The sequence below is a fragment of the Chiloscyllium punctatum genome, chromosome 38, assembly GCF_047496795.1.
Source record: "Chiloscyllium punctatum isolate Juve2018m chromosome 38, sChiPun1.3, whole genome shotgun sequence".
NCBI classification, from domain to species: domain Eukaryota; kingdom Metazoa; phylum Chordata; class Chondrichthyes; order Orectolobiformes; family Hemiscylliidae; genus Chiloscyllium; species Chiloscyllium punctatum.
The window spans coordinates 63,421,279-63,433,933 of NC_092776.1; the positions used below are offsets into that span (position 1 = coordinate 63,421,279).

At 42.0% G+C, this 12,655-nt stretch overlaps 1 protein-coding gene across 1 annotated transcript in view; it reads right to left on the bottom strand.

Moving 5' to 3' along the window:
* Positions 1–11,751, bottom strand: part of hk1 (hexokinase 1) — a 117,503-nt gene extending 105,752 nt beyond the window's left edge. Inside the window, exon 1 of the mRNA XM_072558015.1 lies at positions 11,426–11,751. Within this exon, the coding sequence (XP_072414116.1) occupies positions 11,426–11,488 (63 nt within the window). The 5' untranslated portion in view covers positions 11,489–11,751. The remainder of the gene's footprint in view (positions 1–11,425) is intronic.
* Between the last annotated feature and the right edge of the window lie 904 nt (positions 11,752–12,655).

Below are 12,655 nucleotides of genomic sequence, written 5' to 3' on the forward strand. Positions count from 1 at the left end.
GATAGAGGTTTATAAGATGATCAGAGGAATAGATAGAGTAGACAGTCAGAAACTTTTCCCCCGGGTACAACAGAGTGTTACAAGGGGACATAAATTTAAGGTGAAGGTGGAAGGTATAGGGGAGATGTCAGGGGTGGGTTCTTTACCCAGAGAGTGGTGGGGGCATGGAATGCGCTGCCCGTGGGAGTGGTAGAGTCAGAATCATTGGCGACCTTTAAGCGGCATTTGGATAGGTACATGGATGGGTGCTTAATCTAGGATAGAAGGTCGGCACAACATCGTGGGCCGAAGGGCCTGTTCTGTGCTGTATTGTTCTATGTTCTATGAATTTGAGATATGATAAACTGTCATTTAGAAAGGAAGGGATCAGATATCAGAAGTTGGTCAACAGACAATTGTGTCTGACTAACTTGATTGAACTATGAGAGGGAATAACAAGGAGAAATGATGAGAATAGTGAAGTTGAAATGATCTTATGTGGTACAGACTCAATTGGCCTGTTCTGTACTGTATGATCGTACATGCATATTTAGCAAGAATATTGACAAAGTCCCATTTGCTAGACTGCTATAAAAATAAATAAAAGTCGATGGGTTCCAGCGAATGTATCAAGGTGGATACAAAATTGCTTCAGCAGTAGGAAACAAAGGGTGTTTGTTGATGGGTGTTTTGTGACTGGAAATCTGATTCCAATGAAGTTCCAGAGGGCTTAATACAGTTCCCAGCATTTTGCAGAATATACGAATGGGTTGGATATAAATGTAGAAGGTATGATAAAAATTGGTCATATGTTTCTGACAGTAAGGAGAGAAGCTGAAGGCGGCAGGAAGAGATCAGTGTGCTGTAGATAGAAAAGTACCAAATAGAATTCAATAGAGAAGTATAGGGTGATGCATTTTGGGAGACAAAACAACATAAAAGAATTAACAATAAGGGGATAGAGAGAATTGTAGAGGGAGTGAGGGACCTTAGAATGCATGTCTAAAGATAAGGTTGATAAGGTGGTTAAAGTGGCATATGTAATCCTCTCTTTTAATCACGAGATGATGCTGCCCCTTTAACCAGGTTATTTTGTCTTTTCTTTCCCCAAGGGAGGTCGTAAAGATAGTGTTGCCAAAATGACGAACAGAAATTGTCTACGTCAACAATCAGAGGAGGCCTTTAGTTTTTTTTAAAAACAGTTGTACAATGAAAAGGGAGTGGCCAGTTCTCCCAGTTCAGTTTTTCTAGTTTGGTTTTGTTTGTTTTAGCGGGCAGAATCTGCTGGTAGCAGAGAAGCTGTTGCTGTGAAACAAGGTGCCCTGCTTCAACAGATGTTTCGTGCCTGGCTCTTCTCTGCAATCTCTCCTGCCAGTAAGAACCCGAGTTGAATTTACCAAGGGATGTGTTTTTGGGATATTTCAGGTATTGGAACATCTTCCTCGTTAAGTTGCATGAGTTGGTTGGGTTTCCAAATAGTTAAGCTATTCTAAATTCAGATTTCTTTTGTTCATGTTTCAACTGTAGTATGTAAATAAATTGTTTTGTTTAAAGCAGAGTAGTTTAACCAGCTGCATCACTCCTAGAATATCATTTAAACTAAAAAAATAGGGTCTGGGCTACCTTCTTAAGTGATTTGAGGAGGTCTGGCTTGATCCATAACATTCACCAAGGTATAGAATGAGAGCAAGGAGGACATTCTGCACTAGAGTGAAGGGGAAGGACCTAGATACCTTACCTCAAAAGGTAATAGAATCTTAAAATCCCTCTAGTGCAGCAAGAGGCCATTTTGGCCCATCAAATCTGCACCAACACTCCAAACAGTCTTGTAATCTATCCTATTTTGTAATCCCACAATTAGCATGTCTAATCCACCTAATTTGCACATCCCTGGACACAATGGGCAATTTAGCTAATCCATTTAATGTATACATCTTTGAACTGTGGAAGGAAACCAGAACACCCAGCAGAAACCTCTGCAGACACAAGGAAAACATGCAAATTCCACACAGATAGTTAACCAATGCTCAGATCGAAGTCAGGTCTCTAGCACTGAGAGGTAGCAGTGGTGACCGCTGAGCAACCATACTATACACTGACTAGGTCAGTGATTAAGGAGCATGGATTTAAATTGTCAGCAGGATCGGAGGTAAACTGAGGATTGATTTTTTTTAAACTAGAGGGTGGGTGGAATCTGGAACTCTGTTCAAAAGTATAGTACAGGTAGAAAACCGAAATTCATTTTAAAAAGGTATCGACACTTGAAGTCCTGTGATCTCCAGGATTGCAGAGGGTGGGGCTTGGTGGTTTCATTTTGAGCTGACACAGACAGGTTAACGTTTTGTAACATCTTTCTCTGCTAGGATTCTAGTTTTCCCCTTTTTGTGTGTTCGCCCTTAGACAGAAGCTAGAAAGGTACAATGTTTCTCAGAGAATGGAGCAGATCATTGGCAGAGACTAGATGGGTGTAAATCTGTCCTAAATGGGGGGTTGGAGAACATGCTATGGATCAATGCTGGCTTTCAGGTGAAGTGAGTAGGTCCAACTTTGTAATTTAGCATGGCAGACCCACCAGCAAGTTCTGACCAACAGCAATACGATAATGACTGGATCATGCTCCAAGTGATGCGACATTAAATCGATATAATTGCCTAGATACCACAGTCATAGAGTCATAAAGATGTACAGCATGGAAACAGACCCTTCGGTCCAACCCATCCATGCCAACCAGATATCCCATCCCAATCTAGTCCCACCTGCCAGCACCTGGCCTATATCCCTCCAAACCCTTCCTATTCATATACCCATCCAAATGCCTCAAATGTTGCAATTGTACCAGCCTCCACCACATCCTCTGGCAGCTCATTCCATATGCATATCACCTTCTGCTTGAAAATGTTGCCCCTTAGGTCTCTTTTATATCTTTCCCCTCTCACCCTAAACCCATGCCCTCTAGTTCTGGACTCCCTGACCCCAGGGAAAAGACTTTGTCTATTTATCCTATCAATGCCCCTCATAATTTTGTAAACCTCTATAAGGCTATCCCTCAGCCTCCTACGCTCCAGGGAAAACAGCCCCAGCCTGTTCAGCCTCTCCCTGTAGCTCAGTTCCTCCAACCCTGGCAACATCCTTGTATATCTTTTCTGAACCCTTTCAAGTTTCACAACATCTTTCCAATTGGAAGGAGACTAGAATTGCACGCAATATTCCAACAGTGACCTAACCAATGTCCTGTACAGCCGCAACATGACCTCCCAACTCCTGTACTCCATACTCTGACCAATAAAGGAGAGCATACCAAACGCCTTCTTCACTATCCTATCTACCTGCAACTCCACTTTCAAGGAGCTATGAACCTGCACTCCAAGGTCTCTTTGTTCAGCAACACTCCCTAGGACCTTACCATTAAAGTGTGTAAGTCCTGCTAAGATTTGCTTTCACAAAATGCAGCACCTCGCATTTATCCGAATTAAACTCCATCTGTCACTTCTCAGCCCATTGGCCCATCTGGTCCAGATCCTGTTGTAATCGGAGGTAACCCTCTTCGCTGTCCACTACACCTCTAATTTTGGTGTCATCTGCAAACTTACTAACTGTACCTCTTACGCTCACATCCAAATCATTTACGTAAATGACAAAAAGTAGAGGGTCCAGCAACGATCCTGGTGGCACTCCACTGGTCACAGGCCTCCAGTCTGAAAAACAACCTTCCACCACCACCCTCTGTCTTCTACCTTTGAGCCAGTTTTGTATCCAAATGGCTAGTTCTCCCTGTATTCCATGAGATCTAACCTTGCTAATCAGTCTCCCATGGGGAACCTAGTCGAACACCTTACTGAAGTCCATATTGATTACATCTACTACCAGTGACAAATTTTAATGCTCTTACACTAAGAAACAGACAGATAGACACAGCAAAGAAACGGGTCCTTTGCACACCAGCAGTTACCAACCTATACTAATCCCATTTTGCTGCACTTGTTCATTGCCTACTATACCTTAGCGTCTTAAGAAGCATCTGGATGAGCACTTCAATGTTGTGAGATTACCTGCCTCCATGACCCTTTCAGGCAATGCATTCCACATTGCCACCACCCTCTGGGTGAACAAATCCTTCTTCAGACACGTTCTAAGTCACTTACTCATCTTAAACTTGTGTCCTGTGGTCTTAGACATGTCTATCATGGGGAAAAATTCTCATGAACTACCCCACCTATGCCCCCTCAGCCCCCAGGAAAACAAACCCAACCTATCCAGTCTCTTCTCATAACTGAGACTTCCTATCCCAACAACATCCTGGTGAATCTCTTCTGCAACTTCTCCAGTGTAAATATATCCTTTGACAGTGTCACAACCAGAGGTGCACACAGCATTCCATCTGTGGCCTGGCTAATGCACAAGACTTCCCTGATCCGATATTTTACACCCCATGAATCTCTTGTGTTTTCTTCACTTCTCTATCAACTGGTGCTGACATCTTCAAGGATCTATGGTCTTGCACAATAAGGTTTGTTTGTTCTTGAGTATTCCCCATGGACCTACCATTCATTCTGTAAATCCTTTCTTTGTTACTCCTTCTAAAATGCATCACCTTACTTTTATGATTAAGAAATTGTTTTGAATTCTTCTTTGAAATAATTCCATGGAATCTTTTACATTTAACTGAAGTAGACAAGGCCCTAGTTTGATGTTTCACTGGAATGTGGTACGTCCAGCAACACAGCACTCACTCAGCAATGAACTGAAGCATCGGTCCCAGGAACAAGACTTTATGATGATGATCACCTACAGTATGGAAACAGGCCCTTTGGCTCAACAAGTCCACACTGACCCTCTAAAGAATATCAGACCCATTTTCCTCTGACTAATGCACCTAACAGGTACAGGCAATTTAGCATGGCCAACTTACCTGGCCTGCACATCTTTGGACTGTGGCAGGAAACCAGAGCACCCAAAGGAAATCCACGCAGACACAGGGAGAACGTACAAACTCCACACAGACAGACAGTCGTCCAAAGCTGGAATTGAACCTGGGACCCTGGTGCTGTGAGGCAGCAGTGCTAACTGCTGAGCCACTGTGCCACATGAATGTCTGCTACCACTTTAACATGACAGACAGTACAGATTTGAAATACAACACATAGTCAATGTCCTGCCAGACAGTTAAGCAGACATAGATCCTTTCAGCAGAACATCCAGCCAGTTCTGAAGAAGGGTCACTGAACTTGATAAATCAACTCTTGTTTTTCTCTCCACAGATGCTGGCAGATCAGAGCTTCACTAGCAGTTTCTGCTTTTGCATCCAGCCAACATGTTTTATACAGGTGTTCACTGTGACCCTTGGGTGTAAAAGGGCATGTAGCTTAAAGTATGAATAAAATACATCATGTGTGCAACACCCAGATTCCTAGTTCTCTACACAAATGCAGCACATCTATTTCCAGTTGACGAGAGATTCCTCCTCCTCACCTGGCCTCAAATATCCACATTAACCCAGATTGCTCAATCTTTCACAGTCCTATCTGTAGTCTCAGCAGTGATCAATACTTAGCTCTGGCATGGCTAGGATTACTAAAGCTGTAATATATCAGACTGTCCATCAGCTCTCAAGGACAGGAACGCCCCCAGAGGGCTGGGTGTTTGACCCTCACCTCTTCAAGAGTGCCCAGGATACATTATGACTACGGGTGAGCCCTATTGAGCATTGGGTTACAGCAGCGCTCATTTTTCTCCGAGGCAGGGCTGTATAAAAACCCCATAAAATTCAATAGTTAGGCTGTCTGGAAGTCAGTATGTGTGAATATCAGTAACCTCACCCTTAACTGTGCTGAATGTGAATCATTCGACTCTCATCTTCTAAGTTCATTCATTTTACTTAACCATATCAGTGAGGGAGCAGAGTCTTGTTGATGTCATGAGGGCTATATAAGTTAGCATCAGATGATGTAATGCCTCACAATTGAATACCATGCCAAATTTCATTACTAGCCTGTTCGATGAAGACAGGTCACTTATATGATGTGGGAGAAGTGACATCGCATCTGTGAAACTCCAAGTTACCAAATCTGGGAGGCAAAAAACTGGCAAAAGAGAAAATTTGATTTGAGAAATGAGTAGACAGCTGGAAAAGAAGGTTCAATTTCCATTGCCACTCTTAACAAGCTTCAGTGAGTGGCACGGAGGATTCTGGCTCCAATCAGTAAATTTGAGCTCATTACTGTGCTGAAGTACAGTAATGAAGCAGTGTCATATTATCAGAGGTGGGAGCCTTCAAAGACTGCTCATTCAGCTGGCAAAGATAACAATCCAAAAATTCGACTATCTTCACACAATTCTGCTGATGCACCAGGTGATGTTTAACTTTGTGAAGCTGGTGGTTTGGCCAAAGTCTGCCTGTCCACACTGGGAACAGGCCATTTGGGGCTTATGCCCAAAACGTCCCGCTCCTCAGACGATGCCTGACCGGCTGTGCTTTTCCAGCACCACAGTTTTTGACTCTGGATCTCCAGCCTCACTTTCTCCCCCCATTTGAAAGCCCCCGCTGTTGTTGGTGTTTGGGTGTCGGAGTCTGTTCACTCCAGGCTGGCTGTATCGGTTACTCCATCTTGGTGATGTTGTGGAGGTGGCGGTGCTCGGGTCTCTTGGCAGCTGCAGCAGTAGCAGTGGCTGGAGAGGGGACTGAAATCAGTAGGCCCGCAGCCTGGAGTTTTGGCGGAGGTTGTAGCGGTGGCGCAGGAACGCCCATCTGCGGGAGGCTCGCCCATTGCAGCGGTGTCACTGCCGGGGCTGGGGAGTGTAGGCCTGAAGCAGGGACTCTTGGCGGGGTCTCCTGGGGCATCCTGCGTTGTCATTTCTGTACCCAGAGCAGGGACTCCTTAAGGCCAAACTTGTGTAGACATTGCAGAAGCCCTGGACCTGTGCTTGGGACACTGATCAATGAAGATGAACTCTATTTAAGTACCTTTTGTGACTTTAAAATGGTGCCAGATTGTGGCATCAAAACGCTTTTTTCTGTATCGCCCCAGAATGCGTGACAATTCATTCATGTTGTTAGGCCCTCGAGACTACCATCCACCCTCACCCTCGCCCCAACCTGCTCCATGGCCCCTTAAATCCTCATGCCATCAATACCAACTCATCCATTCCACCAGCATTTTGGGTCCTTACATCCTCGACGATAACTGGAAAGCTTGTTACACACAACACTCTTTCCCCTGCTGACAGAAACTGGGTCTATTGGAAATGAGAAGGGGATTTCTGCATCCAGATCCTGCTCACAACTGTTAAATATCCAGAGATTCTTCTGATGTATAAAAATTCAGTCCCACGTGGCAATTCCTTGGTTAACAAATTGGCTCCCATAACAGCAATTGCAAAATTCTGTTTATAAAATTTATTATGGACTCATCCTTCAATACGGCTGAACTCCTCCAACCCTTTAAACTGTAGATTTCTTTGCTTTTCCAACTCTGGCTGCTTATAGAGTCATAGTTATCGAGATATTGGAATGAGCTATCAGAGGATGTGGTGGAGGCTGGTACAATTGTAACATTTCAGAGGCATTTGGATGAGTATATGAATAGGAAGGGTTTGGAGGGATATGGGCCGGGTGCTGCCAGATAGGACTATATTGGGTTCAGATGTCTGGTCAGCATGGACGGGTTGGACCAAAGGGTTTGTTTCCATGCTGTACATCTCTATGACTACGTAGAGAGAAGCAGAGCTTCGGTCTAATTCATCCATACCGACCAGATATTCTAAACTAATCAGTCCCATTTCCCAGCACTTAGCCCATATCCCTCTAATCCCTTTCTATTCATATACAATATTTAAGATGCATCTGGATGGGTAATTGTACCAGACTCTGCCAATTCCTCTGGCAGCTCATTCCATATACACACCAGTCTTTGTGTGAAAAAGTTGCCCCTTTGGTCCCTTTTATATCTTTCCCCTCTCACTGTAAACCTACGGTTCCGGACACGCCCACCCCAGGGAAAAGATCTTGTCTATTTAACTTATCCATGGCCCTCAGGATTTTATAAACCTCTAAGGTCACCCTTCAGCTTCCGATGCTCCAGGGAAAACAGCCCCAGCCTATTCTGTCTCTCCCTATTGCTCAAACCCTCCAGCCCTAGCAACATTCCTGTAAATCTTTTATGTTTCACACTATCAAGTTTCACACCAAACCTCCGATAGGGGCGAGACCAGAATTGCACAAAGTATTTCAAAAGTGGCCTAACCAATGTCCTGTACAGGCACAACATGACCTAACTCCTAAACTCAATGCTCTGACCAATAAAGGAAATCATACCAAATGCCTTCACTATCCTACCTACCTGCAACTCCACTTTAAAGGAACCATGAACCTGTACTCCAAAGTGCCTTTGTCCAGCAACCTTCCCCAGGACCTTATCATTAAGTGTATAAATCCTGCACCGAACTGCCTTTCCAAAATGCAGCACCTCATATTTATCTAAATTAAACTCCATCTACCACTTTTGGCCCAATGGCCCATCCTGTCATAATGAGGTAACCTATGCTGTCCACTATACCTCCAATTTGTGTCATCTGCAAACATACTAACTATACCTCCAATGTTCACATTCAAATCATTTATACAAATGACAAAAAGCAGTCATCACAACACCAATCTTTGTGGCACACCACTGGTAACAGGCCTCCAATCTGTAAAACAACCCTCCACCACCACCGTCTTCTACTTTTGAGTCAGGCCTGTATTCAAATGGATAGTTGTCCCTGAATTCCATGTCATCTAACTTTGCTAACCAGTCTACCATGAGGAACCTTGTCGAACGCCTTACTGAAGTCCATATAGATCCTGTAGCATTTGAGGAGCAGGAAAATCGACATTTCAGGCAAAAGTCCTTCATCAGGGATCAACATCAGCTGATGAAGGGCTTTCCCTGAAACATTGATTTACCTGCTTCTCGGATGCTGCCTGACCTGTTGTGCTTTTCAATCACCACTCTAATCTTGACTCTAATCGCCAGCAACTGCAGTCTCACTTCTGCCTAGTCTATATAGACTCTGTCCGCTGCTCTGCCCTCATCAAAAAACTCAATCAAGTTAGCGAGACATGATTTCCCAAGCAAAGACATATTGACTCCCTCTAAACAGTCCTTTGTGTTTGTCATTTTCATCACTCCACTACCAACACCAAATCATTCAGATATCTAAGTGCAAAGCTCTGTAATTCCATCCTGCCACATCTCTACTCATTCAATACTCTGTTACTCATATCCTTACTCATGCAAAGAAAATCCTTTACTGGCTTATAAAGGACATAAGGATTAGGAGTAGGCAATTCAGGCCCTTGAGCCTTTTTAGCCATTTAACATGATCATGCTGATCTCACTTTGACCTCAACACCACTTTCCCACCTGCTCCCCGTAAACCTTTAACCCATTACTAATTGAAAATCTATCTCTAAGTTTTATTCAGTGTCCCAGTATCCATCACACTGTGGGGGTAGTGACCTCCTCAGAGTCACAACTAATTGAGAGAAGTAATATTTGTTTTAAATTTGCCAGTCCTTGGCCTAAATATATCAGCTACATACTGGAGTGATCCTGGTAAAACAACATTTAATTTTAAAAATTCACACAATTGTCTTCAAAACCATCCATGGCCTTCCTACCTTTGTAATTTCCTCCACCCACACCTCAAAGGCTTCGGCCTCTTGAACATCTCTGATTTTAATCACTTGACCAGTGGTAGTTGCTGTCTCAACCCTGAAGTTCTTAAATTCCTTCCTGAAGCCTCTCCACATTGGTTTCCTAAATCATCTAAGTTTTTGGTGACTTTGGCTCAGTATTTTAGTTTTGATTTATTTGCCTGCGAAATACCTCCGAGGTTTAATTTTGTTAAAATTTCCATGTTAGTACTCTGTTAACCTGACTAGCATTGTACTTTCAATTAACACTTCCAAGGGTAGATCATTCATTTTTGCTAACATAAACATTTGCACAGTACAGGATCAGATTTAAACCATCATCCTCTCAACCAAACAATTGCTGGCAGGGTAATATAAAGCTGGAAAAGCAATTAGTTAAAAAGGACAGACTCTGTACATATTAATATTTATTAACACAACCTGGATTTTGCATTTTCAGAAACTGATTTTGGATGAGTTCAGGTGGCAATAAGGAAGTTCAAGTAGCTTAATTTTTTAATGCACATTTAGGGAGAGGTGACATTTCATTTAAAGGCTTAAGAAAGCTGAAGCAGTTTGCTATTTTACAGCAAGTTATGGAGATGTGAAGAAGCTAAGGTATACCAACTGTGATGCCTGAGTAACAAATCTGAACCCAAATCTCTCTAAAACGATAGAGGGGAATCTTTTCTCCATTTTGTGAACTGGTTTATTAAACCAAGCAACAACCCTATCCTGCTCTGTATAGCAGAACTAACAATTGGCTGATTTTGATAAATGTAACCTGTATTGTAGGATAGTATTTCACATCCTTCATAGAATGTTGCAAAACAGCAATTTTATTTCCAAAAATATTGTTAAGCCTGAAAGATTGGTATAATGACCTTCCTCAAAAGGTATCTGACAGAAAGATGCTGACTGAAGTAATCATTTGGCCAAAAAAAAAGGCAAAAGATGAGGAAAGCTTTTTGAAAGCCTTTTCCATTAAGGCTTCTTGGTTTACAGAGAACCTTATTTTGCAACTTTATAATATTCATAGCAGCAGATACTTGGTTAATGCAATTCTCAAATAAATGACATATTTCACACACAGTTTTCACAATTTATGCTAGAGAACCTAACTACTTTAACTGACTAAAGTCTGCCAGGGAAAAAAAAAAATCAGCCAATGTTGATGACTGTTGTATTATAAGATTAATTAATAAACAATTGATCTAATTTAATTGATAATAAATGCTTGCTTTCATACCCAGTACTGAAATAATTTTGATTCCTATAAAGCTCTTTAACTGGAACCATAGACAGGCCTGCGCCCAGGGCACATACAGAATTGAGAAGGATGTGATAGCAAAAGCCAAGAGAAGAAAATTCTTAAGTTTTAGATTTCTGTAAATATGAATAGACACAACATTAATGTTGAGAATTATCAATTCCCAAATTAAACAAAACATCCATAACTACAAAAAAACCCACCTAGTATGAATGACATCGATATACTGATTTCAAGGACATTGCAGTAAGAGATTAAGGAAGCCATTACAAATCCTTTCAGAAATATATTTATAGATTAAGCCACACAGATAGAACACTTGAAGCCCATTTTGCACAACAGGTATACCTCCTTAGATCTTTTGTACTTGTCTCTTAATTGTTTCCTTCTAACGGTGCATTTGAGTTTAGTGGATATTACCCAAGCAGTTTATTTTTTTCAAAAAGCACTAACAATCTATATAGTACAGTACCAACGAACTACACGTGAACAAAGACGCTCACCTTTTTGACTTGATCAGCCTTTAATTCTGTAAAGAAGTAGGCCAAAACCTGTGCAGCTATCATCCTGCCTGGAATTCAGGAAACAATTCACACACAGAAGCTTCAAAGTAGCGGCTGTAGCTACAGTAAATTCTCAATAGCTTTGTGTAAGGATACAATCCGTCTAGCCTCTCCTGAAGTAAGTGCACTTACTTCTATTTTCAAACAATTTAGACTAGAATCCTATACTCATCAGGGCTATTCCTCGTGTACAAGTTGAGTGATGCAGTAACCTTTTCAGTATGATACGGTAATGCAGTAGAGCCAGCCCACTTCCTGTGTTGTAATCAGTTTACTGGGACAGCCTTTGCTGCATAAGGAAAGGAGCAGAACCCTTGAGCTCTGAATGGCTGCACCCACCTTCCCCATACAGGAAGCTGTGTGGGTGTGGGGAGTCCTGGATGGAACTGATGCATCATAGCACGCTCTTCACGTCTTCAAACCAATGATTTGACCTCTAACTCACATTGTAAGAGATGCCGAGGTCATTTATTCAATTTAATTACATTCTTTGAATAAGAAATAAAATGAACTTAACGCCACACAAACATTCGTTTTTTAATGACAATTATAGTTTTACTATGCATTTCCACATACTTTGAATAAAATAACTTCTCGTAAATAATTTAGCATACATTGTTTCTTCACACACTCTACCTCATTCTAAATGAAGTCTACAATTCTGGGAAGGATATGTTATTGAGCATCGAATACATATTCTACTGCGGTATGAAGTGTATCTTTGAGATTGCAATGTAAACTGCAAAACGGACTTAAAAACCGGGTTACCGTAATTTGAGCACACCCCAGTTCTCATGTGACCAGTCAGTCACAACTTCTGTTGCGACTCTCATTGTTAATCCCCAATCCTCCCTCCTTCCCTTATCCTTTTATTGCACTGAAAAGACACACTGTGTCCACACCTTTGTAGTCTGTCGAACTGCTACCGTAATACTTGGTTTTGTATCAAAAAGTAAAGTTTCAATGTTCAAGCTATCCAAATTTAAAGTAGTCACTTACTACAATAAAAAAAATTAAACATCTATGCCACTCTACAATCCAATGCCAAGCTCTCCTCGCAAATTACCATAGCAACCTTTATCCAACGTTCCACAAAATATGATCAAAGGGCTAAATAAGATCTCAGTGTTTCACGTTCCTAGAACCTCCCTGCATCTACGTTTCACACTG